This window comes from Scardinius erythrophthalmus (genome assembly GCF_964197995.2).
Source record: "Scardinius erythrophthalmus genome assembly, chromosome: 7".
Classification (NCBI taxonomy): Eukaryota; Metazoa; Chordata; class Actinopteri; order Cypriniformes; family Leuciscidae; genus Scardinius; species Scardinius erythrophthalmus.
The window spans coordinates 15,697,450-15,714,597 of record NC_138227.1 but is presented as its reverse complement, the minus strand read 5'-3'; the positions used below and the strand labels follow the sequence as shown (position 1 = coordinate 15,714,597).

Genomic DNA, 17,148 nt, shown 5'->3' with positions numbered 1-17,148 from the left:
CCAGTAAACAAAAAGGCTGCGTCTCAAATGTATGTAGGCTATTCTTCATTTGGAAGGCGGCGTCCTCCGGAGAAAAGTCAGAACAGTAGCTAACCATTATAAATATTAACCGTTATTCCAGGTGAAGCGTACATTGTTGTAATTTATTAATGACGTTGGAATGGTGGTCAGTTTACTGAAATAAAGCAGCCTCAATGACGGATGCGGCTGACATGCAACTTCCGGAGGACGCAGCCTTCGAAATGAGACACCGGTCGCGAACAGAAAAAGAGCTCACCTGAGGAGGTAACCCATAGCGTAACAACAGCGCCATCCACTGCCAGTAACGTTAAGCTCCTGCGTTCTCAAATGTGACAAATCCCGTATGTTAAGAAAAGGGTTTCGTTGTAGCCTATTTGTAATATTATCATAAAGGGTTTTATTTTCTTACTCACGGGGTTTTGTTGCGACCGTCGTCTGGTTTTTAGAAATGCGAAACAGACGATACTGGAGTAAAATGCCGCTATAGGGAACTAGCCTATGTTTTACCCTGTGGGCTGTTTTCGATTAATCACTTGCTATAGAAACAGTATCTGTCTGTTCTCTTCTTATTTTATTATATATATATATATATATATATATATATATATATATATATATATATATATATATATATATATATACACACATTTTGACTGGATTTCTGCTTAGTGCAAAACTACTCTGAATCACCTGGGAATGTTCTGGAACCATAGATCGATACTTTATTATATTTCTGAACATTCGGTTGTGTTATAGGCTGAATTCTGCAGGCATATTCTCCATCTCTGAACGCTTCAGCGACCGTGCGATGTGATTGGCTGCTGCGCTCGTTCCATCAGGTTCTGGACTGTTCTCTCAGGAAGTCTTAAAGCGCGTTACCGCACCGCACAGCACACACATTCAGACAGTTCTGCTGCAGAGAGATCGCGCGCATTTCGAGCTGCGACACAGCAAGTGATTGACAGAGTCAGCGTTTTATCTGGTGAGAATTATCACGATTATTATTATTATGCATTAAAAGTAAAAGAGTTTGGGATTATAATTATATAAAAACTAATTTTACAGTTACTAATGCTTGTCAAGATATAACAAAATGGACCACCAATTTTAATCACCCATATTATTTTGATGGTTTTGTGCACCCGATTTGCATAACTTACTTAACCATCGATAGCGTGGAATGTTCTAACGTTAGACCTGCTAATAATTCATGACATTCGAACGTCCTCGCAGTGTTGAGTAACCTAACGTTACGTGCGCGCGTTCTAGATCTTTCCAGAAAACACTCCCATTTCTTCCAGTTCCGATTTGCTCATTGCTCACTGAAATCACGAATGTTGCACAACTTAATAGTGTGGCGCAAACGAGGAAACTGAACCTTGGCTTGACGTTCCCTCGGGTGTAGTCAGTTATCCTAATGGGATAGGTCACTCAAAACGGAAAATATAATTTTCTCAGAAGGAGATTAAAGTAAATGGTTCTGCGGCCTTTTATTCTGAATGACAAATTTTGTGTACAACATAAAAAAAAGCCAGGAAAAGGTAAGGAACGAAATTACTCAATGATAATGTGATTTAAACTTTGGAAAGTAAAAATATCATCAGTAATGAAACAGAATGAATGATCAGGCTGTTGTGAAGTGCTTTCCTCAGCTCTGTTTGAGTCTGACGTAGCATCCTTTAACACAGTGACAGCTGATCTGCTCTGTGCTTCATGCAGGCCAAAGGATCTTATGTCTTGTGAGCCAGAAAAGCTTTTGAGTGAACAGTCACAACGTTAAATATATTTGAGCTATATATAGGATATAAACAAAACACATATCCCTTATTTGGAAGGCGTAGAATATGTTTCATAATGAATATTAACCATTGCCATAATGTCTGTTTGCTGCCAGCAGAAACCATGTCAAAGGGACCAGCAGTTGGCATTGACCTAGGGACCACCTACTCCTGTGTGGGGGTCTTTCAGCATGGCAAAGTTGAAATCATTGCCAATGACCAGGGCAACAGGACCACACCAAGTTATGTAGCATTCACAGACTCTGAGAGGCTGATTGGAGATGCTGCCAAAAATCAAGTAGCAATGAACCCCACCAATACGGTCTTTGGTACGTGATTTTATGCATGCTATACATTTGATATTTTTTTTAATCGACCTGTATTGACTGATTTTGGATACTAAATTGTGCATACTTTCTTTTTCCTGTAATTTAACAGTTAGATTTAACTTTAAAAACACACAAAAAATTAATAACGCTGTTAAATGTAATCGTAAACAAATCTCAAAATGAGTATCAATTTGTCATATAGACCCTTTTACAGTTGGTAAACACGGTGACGTATTTGTGTGGGCGGAGCTTAGCTGGAGGCAGAAAGATTCCTCTGGCCGCTTCACTAACGTTAGTTTGCAAGTTTTGTTAGCTTGTTTTTTAACAATGACTGGAGAAAATCCGATTTTGTCTTAATGTGCAAGGTCACTCACTGTCCAGGATGCCGATTGTTATTTGCAAAAGTTAATTTTAACGGACGGAACCAGATGACCGTATACGCTCAGTCAATGGACGAACTGACAGGATTAACGTTAACGCTACCTCCGGTTGAGTGGCCTGACTTCTACACCTACCCGATAGAGAAACTGAGGGTAAAGAGAAACTGAGGACATATAAATATATTTAGATGCCTATATAATGTAACTATGTAAAGACTTGTGTGGTGCGATCCGCAGTTCTGCCTAGCCAGCGCCAAGACGACAATGTAAAGAGTGACACTACGGTGCAATTTTAATGATATGAATATTTTCTAGAAATAAAAATTCCAGATACAGCATACTCATTTTTCATTGATTCTTGCACCCAAGAACACAACAAGATGACTTTTAATAATAAAAATAATAATTTAAGCTCCTTATTATGTAGCCGAATCTGTGCTGGTTTGTATTGGCCGCCTCCAGTTTTCCGTTTGTTTTGCCTCCAGCTAGCGCCGTGACGTAGGCGCAAAAGGGGTCTATTGTACATTATAACGGTGTGATGCCTAAATTTAGCATTTAATTTAGTTTATATTTTAATTTAATTAATTTAGGCAAAATTGTATCCATTTTTGCCATTCATCTTTTTTTGGCCATTATAATAGTTGTGCATCCCTGTGCTGACATTACTGTTTTTTCATGTTTTCAAAGTTGTAATATAAGGATACAATGTAGTTGCTGAGATTGTTGCCATATTTGTTTCTCTAGATGCAAAAAGGCTTATTGGACGGAGGTTTGATGACACTGTTGTACAGTCAGACATGAAGCATTGGCCATTCACTGTTATAAATGACAACACGCGCCCCAAAGTTCAAGTTGAATACAAAGGGGAGACCAAGGCCTTTTACCCAGAGGAGATTTCTTCCATGGTGCTTACAAAGATGAAAGAAATTGCAGAGGCATACCTTGGAAAAGTAGGTTTCTGTCAAATACCTTGCCCTCATACTCAGCATACTGAAAACAAAGAGACCATAATTCTATACAAACACCTGTATTTGCAATAATTTGCAACTGTTGCTGTAGTAGGTCTAAAGAGGTTGACACATTCAACCTGTCAAATTGACACATGGCAGTATATTAGAGATGAAGGCCTGTTTGAACAACACATCTTAGACATTTGTGGAGAAAAGTGCCTTTTGATTTAGTGGATGACTTCAGTAAAAATAATCAAAACTTTGCACAATATTACATTTCACGAAAGGCATGAATCTGTTTTTGCAGACCATCACGAATGCTGTTGTTACGGTACCTGCTTACTTCAATGACTCTCAGCGCCAGGCCACAAAGGATGCTGGGACTATCTCAGGTCTCAATGTTCTACGAATTATCAATGAACCGACTGCTGCTGCCATTGCCTATGGCCTGGACAAGAAAGTAAGATAGTTGCTTTTACAATATAGCAATGTTAAAGTGTAGTGGTCGACCGATATTGTTTTTTTGATGGCCGATGCCGACACCTTAGAGAGCAGGATGGCCGATGTAAAGCCGATATTTTTATTATATACTTTATATTTATTTTAATCAATATTTTATACATTTTAAATAAATAAGAAAACAAATCTTTAAAATAAACATGCTTATAATTTAGATGGCAAGTTCTTGAATCTGCAATCCTATTACAGTATTTTTCACCAATAAAGTAAATGTTTAAAAATATATGAATATGTGAGTAAAAAGGAAGTAAACACTGTAACATGGCACTCAGTAATCTGGTAATATTGTGCGAAATGGTAATCATATTTTTTCAAATAAAGACAAGGTAACACTAATATTACATACAGCACACAGTGAAAACGATATGAATATGACACAGTGGGCAACTGGATATAGCACAGCATATTTTAAAATGAAGGATTTAAAGTTTTTCGATCGCGTCTCCTGCGAAGCTGATCTTCTGTTTGCATTCACTCACTTCGCATGGACCGACAGTCACACGTTTATGCAGGCTACAAATGCACACTTCACAAGATATCACAGCTGGATTCCATTAAATCTGCAAGGTTTGTGAAATTAAATGTTTATTAGATACTCAGAGATTTGTTTAAATGATGTAGATGCGCATTTGTTGAATGTTGACAGTAAATGAGAAAGTATTTTAGCCTAATTGTTTGCCTTTTCTGTAACAAATAATATAAAAGCAACACTTTACTTTTTCGCATACCATTTACTTTCTTTGTTTACCAGTTCTGTCTAACAAAGTATTAGATATGACTGACAGAGATCGTAAACTAATGAAGACGGAGAATGTGAGTGAACGCTGTGTGATCAGGCGCTGCTGTTCTCTTCTCAGGCACTGGTGTTCTCAGCGCCGCCCATCAAAATAAAAGTCCCGCTTCCAACACATCGGCCAATCAGAAAAACTTATCGGCCGATGCTGATATTTTAAAAGTGCCAAATATCGGCCGATATATCAGCCTTGGCGATATATCGGCCGACCACTATTAAAGTGTGCATATTATGCTTAAATGCTAAATGCATTCATAATTTTATTTTTGGGGATCTTCAAGGATACATTTACATGATTTAAAGTAAAAACAAAACATTTTTTACATACTGTACATTGCTGCATCACCTCTTGTCACCATCTGTTTTAGTTCCTGTCTCTTTAAAGCCCTCCTTCTGAAACACACAGTCTACTCTGATTGGTCAGCTGACCCAGTCTGCTTTAATTGGACAACTGTTGGTCAGAAATGTAACGCCCCTTACCATAATCGGGATTCAACTCCCGAGGCTTCATGAGCAGCTGTAAATAATATTAGATGATTATTATTTAATATAAATTGGTATTGCTGTACCATTTTGAGCCCAAGTTCGTAATCCTTATATTTGAGCCCGGTCCGACAAATACATGAATGGGCCACATGTTTTTCTAGCTGGGATACTTTGTGTTATTTCATCGCCCCCTTTCATTACTTCAGACCCCTTCTTAATGTTCTGCTGGCGTCGGCTCTGATGTGAGCATCTCCTCGACATATTGAAATCACTTTCCCAACTGACAAGGTGTTTGATGCAAGTGGGAGAGATAAACTCCCATTTGTCTTGGACTTTGTTCTTTGTAACTGTACAAATCATTTACATGCACAATTAGCTATTTCACACTAAAGGAAAGGGCAGATCAAAATAGCATATTAGGTGCCTTAAAGGCAGTGATTTTTTTTTTTCTATACCAGGTTGGTTCTGAGAGAAATGTCTTGATCTTCGATCTTGGTGGTGGTACTTTTGATGTGTCCATTCTTACCATTGAGGATGGCATCTTTGAGGTCAAGTCTACAGCCGGAGACACTCACCTTGGGGGAGAAGACTTCGACAATCGCATGGTCAACCATTTCATCTCTGAGTTCAAGCGCAAGTACAAAAAAGACATTAGCGACAACAAAAGGGCTGTACGTCGGCTGCGCACAGCATGCGAGAGGGCGAAACGCACTTTGTCCTCCAGCACTCAGGCCAGTATTGAGATCGACTCTCTTTATGAGGGAATCGACTTCTACACTTCCATCACCAGGGCTCGTTTTGAAGAGCTCAATGCCGATCTCTTCCGTGGCACGTTGGATCCGGTAGAGAAATCCCTTCGTGATGCTAAAATGGACAAGTCACAGGTTCATGAGATTGTCCTTGTCGGAGGGTCCACCCGTATCCCAAAGATCCAAAAGCTCCTGCAGGATTTCTTCAATGGGAAGGAACTGAACAAGAGCATCAATCCGGATGAGGCTGTCGCATATGGAGCAGGTAATCAAAATGGACTTCATTCTGAAAGTCCTATTCCTTCGTGAATGTCTTTTGAATTATAGACATATTTCCTCTTTTACAGCTGTCCAGGCAGCCATTTTGTCTGGAGACAAGTCTGAGAATGTCCAAGACCTGTTGCTCCTGGACGTTACCCCTCTGTCCTTGGGTATTGAGACTGCTGGTGGCGTTATGACCATCCTAATCAAACGTAACACTACCATCCCAACCAAACAAACGCAGACGTTCACCACCTACTCTGACAATCAGCCTGGCGTCCTCATTCAGGTGAGCAACACCTGATGTCCATCGATTTTGTCCATAGTTTCTTGCAGAGTTTCATGTTTAATTGAATTCTTCTAGGTGTACGAGGGTGAGAGAGCCATGACTAAGGACAATAACTTGCTTGGAAAGTTCGAGCTGACAGGCATCCCTCCTGCTCCTCGTGGCGTCCCCCAGATTGAAGTAACCTTTGACATTGATGCCAATGGCATCATGAATGTCTCCGCTGTAGACAAGAGCACCGGCAAGGAGAACAAGATCACCATCACAAATGACAAAGGTAGCATAACTCTTGACTTCCTGAGTGTCACTTAATGTGCAGTCACATTAGTGGAATTGCAGCAAAAGCAAAAGGTTTATTGTAGGACTGCTCCCTCATATTCGACTAATCGTTAGTTGACTAGAAGAGGCTTAGTTGACCAAAAATGTCGTTAGTCACATAAAAAACAAAAAACTTTGTGCCTATGTCATGCAGTCCGTTAGGGACAGGTCGTTAGGAAATCTAAACGTTCGCCTATCATCCGTCAACCTCAAATATGGCTTATCATTTGCAACCTAAGTAGCAACTTTACCTGGCCGCTCACTCTAATGTTAACCTAAAATGTGCGCTATTATTATGCGCATATCCCAGTGTTCAAGCAGGGTGTGGAAGCTTAAGTATAACACGCTTACTGCACGACATGGAGGCTCCGACGCCTTGCGCTTTTTCTGATAATAGCGGAAACAACTTAAAATACTCTGTAATTTTTGGTCATACAGATAAGAGAAACTGTATTGCATTCGAAACTGTAAAGGGTCAACTTATATTTGCGTAAACTCACAATAACAAGAAATTTGCTATGTGTTATATAGGCAAATAAAGGCTCATTATATGGCTTATTAATATACACGTGCGATTAGTCGACTAATCTCTTAAATGAACGACTACTAGTTGAGGGCAGCCCTAAGCTATTTTCAGTTGTGTAGAGATGTATGAAGCACTGCTCACACAGAATTCACTCACACATCTACCAGCTTTCTGTTGGTTAAGGCTTGAAAATGAGCTAAATCTGCAAGGGGAACTTTTTCGCCCTCACACAAATCTCTTTTATTGGAATGACTGGATTTCTCCCGTGAAATTACACTGAGCAACGGTACATGTGACCGTACCTTTACTACTATTTATTATTTGAAACCTAATCAGTGCTCCTAATCGAACTCTTCTAGGACGTCTAAGCAAGGAGGACATTGAGCGCATGGTGCAGGAAGCTGAGAAGTACAAGTCTGAGGATGATGTTCAAAGAGAAAAGGTTTCTGCTAAGAATGGCCTCGAGTCCTACGCCTTCAACATGAAATCCACCGTTGAAGATGAGAAACTCAAAGGCAAGATTAGTGAAGAGGACAAGCAGAAGATCCTCGACAAGTGCAATGAGGTCATAAGCTGGCTGGACAAAAACCAGGTATGGTCCTCAACTTTTGTCTCTGAGGTACTTATGCATCCGTAGTACTTACTTTATCTTGTCATTTCTGTATAGACCGCTGAGAAGGAGGAGTTTGAGCATCAGCAGAAGGAGCTAGAGAAGGTGTGCAACCCGATCATCACAAAGCTGTACCAGAGTGCTGGTGGGATGCCTGGTGGGATGCCAGAGGGCATGCCTGGAGCCTTCCCAGGAGCTGGAGGTGCCCCTGGTGGAGGTGGATCCTCTGGACCGACCATTGAGGAAGTTGATTAAATCATTATGAGAAATGATTTCACTGTGTGGAGCACCTTACTTTGTTGTTTCAGAGCACTTTAATAAGCCATTTTATTTTCTTCTGCATGTTTCTGTGATGTAAACACCTCAAAGCTTTAATTTGGTCCTGTGTGTTGATGTGTAATTCGTGAGCATTTATTACCAGTTTTCTTTGTAGCTGTTGATGTCAAACATCTCAGCTTTAATTTGGACCAGCTGTGAGTTTTTGTGTAACTCATGTGCAGTAAGAACCAGTTTTATTTGTAGCTGTTTTGAGCAGCATGTTTTTGTTCATGTGTTAAAAATGCTGCTGCAAATGTATCACATCCTGTTGTGTCTAACACTTCTGACAATAAAGGATTTACTGTTCACAAAGTCAATGCGGTGTGTTCACAGTTCTTCCTTTAAAACTTTACACAAAGTATGAAGTAAGTCAACTCTAAACTGATAAAAGTTTGGGGTCAGTAAGATTTTTTTTTTTTATGTAATACTTTTATTCAGCAAGCATGCATTAAATTGATCAAAAAATACAGTAAATACATTTATAATGTTGCAAAAGATTTTTATTTCAAATAACTAAACTTTCTATTCATTAAAGAATCCAGAAAATGTGTCACAGTTTCCACCAAAATATTAAACAGCACAACTGTTTTCAACTTTGTTAATAATAAGAAATATTTCTCGAGCAGCAAAATCATCAAATTAGAATGATTTGTGAAGGATCACACTTTGCCATCACAGTAATAAATTATATTCAAGGTCATTCTACATATTTTACAATATTACTGTTTTTCCTGTATTATCGATCAAATAAATGCAGCCTTGGTGAGCATGACTTTTCTTTCAAAAACATAAAAAATCTTACCAACTTTTGAATAGTGTATATAATTTGTAAAACGTTTAAATGCAGATTAAAGAAATTCAACTCTACATTTCACCATAAAAAGCCAGTAATTTTCAAACTTTTCCAAACCTAAATATATGTAAAGTCTTATATTTTAATACCAACCTAAACTGCCCATTATGTATTACATATATATTGGAAATTAGATTATGTATAAACATAAAATGAACTGAACACTTGTATTAGTCATTTATTCGTTTTTGTTCTGAGATTTTAAAATAAACAATAAATGACAGGTCTAAAATGAAGGGATCAGGGATGACGTGATGGTTCACATTCAGACTGAAGGGTTCGAATAGCAGATCTAGGATGAGAAGCATCAGCGTGACATTGGGCCTCTTGGCTCTTGCATCCGGTAAGCACACATATAGAAGATCCCTGCAGAGAAACACCAGGAATTATAAGCAACAATAATTACTGAGAGACATTGACCATGATGTAACATTTCATTTTTTTTTTATTAATGCTTGTTCTTTAAAGGAATATCCCACAGAAAATATCATTGACTCGTACCTCAGATTGTAAAAACAAACACTAGACGTCTATGGGACGCCTAATGAACGTCTATTTTAATTGCACTTATACTGCACTATTTTAAATGTGCACTTTTATACACACATTTTTCTGTAATAGGCTAATATGCTCTCAATAAAACTGTAACTTAGTTAATCACACGCTTTGTCTAGTGTTTACCTGAAAAGAATGTGAGCACCACAGAAACCCAACCCATTATGTAGGACCAAGAGAACCGCCAGTTCCCATATCGTTTCCCATAGTAGTTGACTGTCATGCCAGTGTAGACAGCCATGGCCAGCAGCACAAAGAAGCCTGGAAGGAACAGCCACAAAATCCAACTCAGGTTCGCAAATAAACTGTGACTTCAGATACATTCAAGGAATAAATAAAACATTCTTACATGAGATGAAATAGAGAATTCCTGCAGAAAAGGTTTTGTCAAAGCCGCCGAAGGGGGAGTAATTGATGAAAGCCATGACACCGACGATGATGCCAAAGAAGCAAGCTAGGATAGCCAGGATCATGAAGGCCCGGGTCGCATCCCAGTATGCTGTTCCAAATTAACCATATACTAGTCAGTCAGTATAAGTACCTTGTACAACATCCTAATGGATACATTTTTAGTCCGTGATGTGATGGTCTCACCGATGCTGTCTGTGTGCGTCATGCATTTTCCAGGCATACAGTAGCGCCACAGACCCTGATGCATGAAGTTGCTGGACTGGCGGTACTGCATCCAGTAGTCTGTGGCGGTGGAGATCACCAGGAGTATGTTCCCTATCCCTGCGCAAAACAATCCACCTCCCATAAAGCTGTACATCTTGCACCTACAAACAAAACAAAAAAAAATAGTCAATGCTAAAATGAATTCATCAAGGTGATATATTTTTTGGATCAATCATGGATTTATTAACTATGTTTTATATACTACAGTATTGATAATATATCGAAAGATCTTTTATTGTTATGTTGGTAACACCTTACAATAATACGGAAGCGTATTGCATTCACTTGAGGAAAAAAAATCTACTCTGTTTTTCTGAATTAACGAGTTAATTATCTCAGAATTACGAGATAATTTTTCATGGAAAAAAAGTTTTTGCTTTGTTTTTCTGAATTAATGACTTAATTATCTAAAAATTATGAGATAATGTTTTTTTTAAATAAAAAATATTTGCTCTGTTTTTCTGAATTAATGACTTAATTATCTCAGAATTATGAGATAATTTTTCATAAAAAAAAGTTTTTGCTCTGTTTTTCTGAATTAATGACTTAATTATCTCAGAATTATGAGATAATTTTTCATAAATAAAAAGTTTTTATTCTGTTTTTCTGAATTAATGAGTTAATTATCTCAGAATTATGAGATAATTAAGTCATTAATTCAGAAAAACAGCAAATGTTTTAAAATAAAAATTATCTCATAATTCTGAGATAATTAACTCGTTAATTCAGAAAAACAGAGCAAAAACTTTTTTTCATGAAAAATTATCTCGTAATTCTGAGATAATTAACTCATTAATTCAGAAAAACAGAGTAGATTTTTTTTTCTCAAGTGAATGCAATACGCTTCCGTACAATAAGGTTTCATTTGGTAACATTAGTTAACATGAACTAATGAACTGCATTTTTACAGTATTTATTAATCTTTGTTAATGCACTGTGAACTATCATGAACAAATAATGAACAGCTGGATCTTTATTAACTAACTTTAACAAAGACGAACAAATACAGTAACAAATGTATTGCTTATAGTTCATGTTAGTTAATACAACTATTAGCTATTACATTTAACAAATTAACAATCAATTTTGTCATGAGCTTTTATTAGTTTTCTTATATATATATATGTGTTTAAATATGTTTATGTTTAAATAGGCTAAATTCTGAATAAACTTATTAAAGTCATTTTGGTTTCATTTGTCCATGAATGAATGATGCCAAAAAATGATACCCTTATATTTTTCTGGTATACTGTAAATAAAGATAAACTAGTTTCAGAACACTATTTACAAAAAAATGTACAGCATTTAAACCCCATCAAATCTGCGACCACAAAAACGTTATTGATGGCCTAAAACCAACTTTTGTAACCCCAACCCGAACAACAACCAAACATATAATATGAAAAAGAATAACCTACCTGTTTTTTTCTTCCCCCAAAAAATATTATTAGACTGAATAGTGTGAAGCTCAATTAAGCCAAGGCAGGCAGATTTCCATGAGCTATTGGCAGTTATTTTTTTGTGAGGGCACAGGAGCTGGGTGGAGAGCGGAGAGGAACAATAGAGCAGTCAGACCAGCAGCCAATCAGAGAGGCCCAATGAGTGCTTAAGAGAATCTGCTGAAAATACAAAACTATTTTGCAGTAGTTTTCACTAATACTGATGACAAAGTACTTTCAATTCACAATATAGACGCATCATAGAAAGGTGACAGCAAACTGACAAGCAGTTTTTCAGGTGATTCAGAAAAAAAATCATGACTAATTCTTGTTTCCCATTATAATCAATTTATTATTATTTTTTTCTGTTCATTTAAGGAGGAAAAATTTGCCATAATTTATCAATATTTATTTGTTTTACAGAAAGAATATGTGAATAATTTTAAGCATACAAAATGACACCAAAACATGTCAAAAAATGTATTTCCCCCCAAATGAAATATTAATGTATTTAGTTTTGGGCCTTTATTTTAAAAGCTTCTTCAGCTCCATGTCTTCTTAGACATTAGATGTCACCTAGAGCCTTCACATTACAGTAATGCAGTAGACTAGAACATAGAAAGTAATGAACAGATAAAAATAGAGCTCATCTGCCGACAGGAACTAATAAAACATAAATCCTCTGCAGGACATTGAACATAATAGCAGCTGGAACTATATAAATGAACCATTTACACTTTAATGATATTTTCCTTTTCAGGAAAGAAGATAAAGGTTTGACTTTTTTATATTTGTATTTGTGAAAGGATTAAAGAGCAGTGGCACCTTACTCATACACATTATTCATATGATCCAAAACAGCTTAGATTAAAAACAATGTGGGTAAACGGTTTCATGTTGATGAGGATGCTGTGCACATTTTACAACCAGCAGAGGGAGACTTTTTACCATATATACACTCTCAGTCAAGTCAAGTCAAGTCATCTTCATTTATATAGCGCTTTTAACAATGTAGATTGTTTCAAAGCAGCTTTACAGAGATAAACGTATAATTTATGGTAACAGAGACTGTTTTGGCTTTATAGCAGTTCTTTAGTAAAGTTATTTTCCAGCTAAGGTTAGTTATGATTGATTCGCTTCCGTCGCAACAATCATTTGTTATTAAATTAGGGAATAAGTACTCCGAATAAGTACTCTCGGTACTTCTTTTGTACCTTGTTTTCTGATGTCCTTTTTAACAGCATCTGTACTTGATAGTAGTGCTGTAAGTTTTCTGAATACACACACTGTAAACAAAGTTGCTGCCTTCAATTCTTAAGTACAATCAACTTGGATGTTTAAGTCATTTCAACCAGAATTACATTAAACTGACTTAAAAAAATTATTACATTAAAATAACATTAAAAAGTAACCAAAAAATCCTATTTTGATTAGTTAAAGTAATGTAAAAACATACGTTGTCATAACTAATTGATCATACAGTGCACCCAACATACCGACACTGTGTTCCTCATAAGGGATAGGCCTACTTTTATGTTTTCTGTCTCCAAACAGATCTTCCCTGTAATATTTACAGATAAAACATGGTTTGGCTCAGTCAGGTATCCAAAAGTTATGGTGTTCATTTCACTGAGGCCTACACCATATCCATGAACATACTGCACATACTAAATAGGTCAACATTATTTTTGAGACTATGAAGGCCTGAGACTTGAGTGCGGCAATGATGTTGTATTTTTGTATGGCAAATCCCTGAAGCTAGTTAGCATTTTAACACTTCTGGTTCTATTATCCTGAAGTCTGTGGTTACAACAATCTAAGATATTTTAATGTTTTATTAAAAAAATAACAGTCAGATAAAATACATCAGTATTACTCTCCTTTTACTTGTTTTGAAAAAGGAAGTTGCTAACAAGTGGTTACAGTAAATGGGAATAGAATTGTCTGTTGTCGGACATTAAACGCCATGTAACAGGTGTAAACTCATCTACACATTAGTCTGCTTTCACAGACTCATTAAGCGCTCTTGGGAAAAAATCTAAATAACATTTTTGTCTGAGTCTGATTGTTTCGGGAAAAGATTCAGATGGCAGTGGTATAAAGCATTTTGAGTAAATATAATTAGTTACTGTACTTAAGTATATTTTTGGCTACTTTGTAGTTTTACAGAGTATCAAAGTATTAGCAACTTTTACTCTCTTCTTGACAACATTTTTAATAAGTGTACTCTTTACTACAGTACATTTGTGATGAGTAGTGCAATAACTGTTTACATTTTACATGGCACCTAACTTTTTCTGCAGCACTTTATTTCTGCCATAAAGAAGCGATATCGCCATCTACAGGGCATTAAAGGTACTACATCTTGTGCGTTTTGCCCTTACTCACCCAAACTTGTCAACATGGCTATACTTTACACAAATGTGTGTGCATTGGTGTAGTTGCTGAATCACTGGTGTTTCATATGAGATGGGGCCGAAACCAGCATGTCCAGTGCAAGTAGGCTTTGACTATTTCATTTTACTCAACGTTATTTTATTTATCCATTGTATTAAATCGATCTTTTTGAAGGATATTGGTTTACTATGGCCTTTTTGAGCACTTGAGCTCAACTGAGACTTGAGTGTTTGTAGACGTTTTAGAGGCTGTTGTGTCGACCTTGATTTATTGCAATATTGAGGTGTTCAGTTTTATTTTAGAAAACAAACGTGATTTGCTCTCCTTACAAATCAACTGTTTCTTGTTTTTCACTGGCATCTCTCTTGAGTGCTGAGGACTAGTGCATCTTTGAGCCTACATTCACTATGAGTAAAATACTTAGGTATTGTTAAAATCAGATTCTCTAAGACTTTTACTCAAGTCGTATTGAAATTGGTGACTTGTATTGGAGTCATTTTCGCTAAGGTACTTTTACTCAAGTAGGTAGGCTATTCTTTTCAGCTCTGCTACTGCTAGTCAGAAGCTTAAGATGGTGAGTGGTGACATTGAAGTCATGTGACCGTGGTGTAGTTGTTTGTTTATAGCCTATTTTTAGGCTTTTACTTCTGGGAATTGTATTTAGGGTAAGTATCATTTAATCACTGTACATTACACTCAAAATTTTATGATGGATTTAAATCAAGAAATGTGAAAATGTAATAGAATAATAAATAAGTAGGGGTCATGACTTCAAATAGACAGAATGATTATTAGGTCTACTGAAATACTATTTATACTCTTATCTCCTTTTGTGAAATAAGATCCCATCCAATGTTGTACTTTATATAGGCCTATTGTTTTATCTGTTTTTTCTTTTTGTGAACATATAAAGCAACATTTTATGTACCTGCTTTGTAAAAAAGAGATGGATGATTTTTTTTTACTATGACTAGTAATTATAATAAATACACATACACAAACTAGACTAGGAACAGACCGAATGAAAGGGGCTTTTGAAATGAATGATTTGTGGCCATCGAAACTAGCTCCATGGGGTACAAGAGAGAAATCAGAGCTTATAATGTATAATGAGGAGTTTGTGATGCAGAATTAATTCACTCCTCAATTATACAAGCTTCATTGTATTTGTTCCAAGGGGTGATTTTGTACAAGGCAAGATGCCCTCAGCATAGTAATGCATCCTGACGTCAACCTTTGTGTCATAGGCATTGATTTTGAAATGACGCAACAATGGCTAAATGATCACATGCGCCGTAATCCTCCTGTGTTTTGTCTGAATGGCTTCTAAGGTGCTGAAAGCTCACGTTGGGACACACGATTCCTTCCAGAGTGCTGAGGGAACTGCGGCAAACAACGCAGTGTGTCGGATTCATTAGGCTAAACGTCACTGTGGATCAGTGCTGCCGGCTAACTAATTGGCTAATTAGATTTGTGCTCGTCTAAATCCATTTTACAACTGAAACAATGGCTTCAAGCAATTGAGTTTCCAATCTTCTCCTAGTGCTCTTTCAACGGTGCAAAAATAAGCTCAAACACTGAAAAAGCAAGTAGTGGTAATCAGTAAGAAAGAAGGCCTCAATTTTAGAAGACATTCTGAAATATACCTTGACTTCTAACATGATTGTAAAGCGCTTTGGGTGTACAGTATGAAAGCGCTATTTAAATGCCTCATTTATTCATTCAAAACACTTTACATATATTATACAAATACATTTAAATTAACTCTTCAGGTTTATAGCCTAGATCTATATACATCTTTATACATCTACGTATACTTCTTTTTTACGCGTACACGTATGCGCAAAGCCGAATGCAGAGCCTTTCAAAAGTATACTCTATCGCTGCGTCTGAAATCGAATTTTATTTTACTTATTTATTTTGGCTTTGGTGGAATGATAATTCCTAGCAATGAAACACTTAGCAATACTAAGTGACTAGCAAATTCAGTGTCAGAATTGGAAAATTGGGATATTTTCAGTCTGACTGTTACTTCTGCCTCTGACTGGAACTGTTTTTAGTTTCAAATTTCAATAATAAATCAAAAGTAACATTTACATCTTAGATAGTGATGCAAGTTCATTACACACTCTAGAGCACATTTCCCCATATGTCTGAATTAAGGCACTCTGTCAGTCATTTCTCCTCATTAGTTTATGATCCAACACAGGCCTTGCTGTAGCTCAGTTAATCCACATGAATTAAAATGGGAAATTACTCAAAGTTAAAATCAATCAGCCTCTCTTCAGTTCCATTTGTCTTGTGGATTGAAAATCACAGTATAAAACCCTGATCCACAGCGCTCAAACATAGTAGAAGTGTTTAAATCAAGTAAAGTTACCTGTGGAACCTGTGCCAATATTACTCCAGTAAAAGTACAATTACTTCTTTTAAATTATACTTAAGTACAAAAGAGCTTACTTTTTAATGTAAGCATTTTAAGTAAAATTACTGATTGATGGATCATTTATTTATCATTTACATTAAAGTCAGCATGAAATAAAAATTCACCTTCTCTATTTTCTCAATACATGACAACCTGTCACTCACATGAGATCCAACAGCAAACTGCATCCAATCGATTCCCAATAGACAAAATCAAGCCCCGCCCAAAAAACTTTCTTGTTCGAGAAGCCGTTTCACTCTTGAAAAGACTATCCAAGCTTCTGTTTCATGCTGACTTTAACAACAAAGGCCTCTATTTCAAGTCTCTTCCGCAAATTCTCTGGATAATACCCCAGCAATGAGGGATCCCACTGCAATACAATCCTAACAAAAAGCTCCCCACCAATCAATGCAGAGATTTTAAACATCTTTAAATGTCTCAAAGAACCAACTAGGATGGAAACATTTCATATGGCATCAT

At 36.7% G+C, this 17,148-nt stretch overlaps 2 protein-coding genes across 3 annotated transcripts in view; one reads left to right on the top strand and one right to left on the bottom strand.

Annotated features, from left to right (window-relative positions):
* Positions 1–864: 864 nt before the first annotated feature.
* Positions 865–8,639, top strand: hspa8b (heat shock protein family A (Hsp70) member 8b). Of its 2 annotated transcripts, none has more exons than XM_081371257.1 (9): positions 865–1,003; positions 1,919–2,128; positions 3,253–3,458; positions 3,766–3,918; positions 5,715–6,270; positions 6,353–6,555; positions 6,631–6,829; positions 7,756–7,988; positions 8,064–8,639. In XM_081371257.1, the coding sequence occupies exons 2-9, from the start codon at positions 1,924–1,926 to the stop codon at positions 8,259–8,261; spliced, it is 1,953 nt and encodes a 650-aa protein (XP_081227383.1). In that variant the 5' UTR covers positions 865–1,003; positions 1,919–1,923; the 3' UTR covers positions 8,262–8,639. The 2 variants fall into 2 exon arrangements, with proteins under 2 accessions (XP_081227383.1, XP_081227384.1); XM_081371258.1 differs by having other exon boundaries at positions 906–1,003; positions 1,916–2,128.
* An 845-nt stretch (positions 8,640–9,484) lies between these two features.
* Positions 9,485–17,148, bottom strand: part of lim2.3 (lens intrinsic membrane protein 2.3) — a gene marked incomplete at both ends in the record, with an annotated part of 157,370 nt that continues 149,706 nt past the window's right edge. The window contains 4 exons of the mRNA XM_081371719.1: positions 9,485–9,543; positions 9,859–9,993; positions 10,082–10,231; positions 10,327–10,508. Coding sequence (XP_081227845.1) covers positions 9,485–9,543; positions 9,859–9,993; positions 10,082–10,231; positions 10,327–10,508 — 526 coding nt within the window. The remainder of the gene's footprint in view (positions 9,544–9,858; positions 9,994–10,081; positions 10,232–10,326; positions 10,509–17,148) is intronic.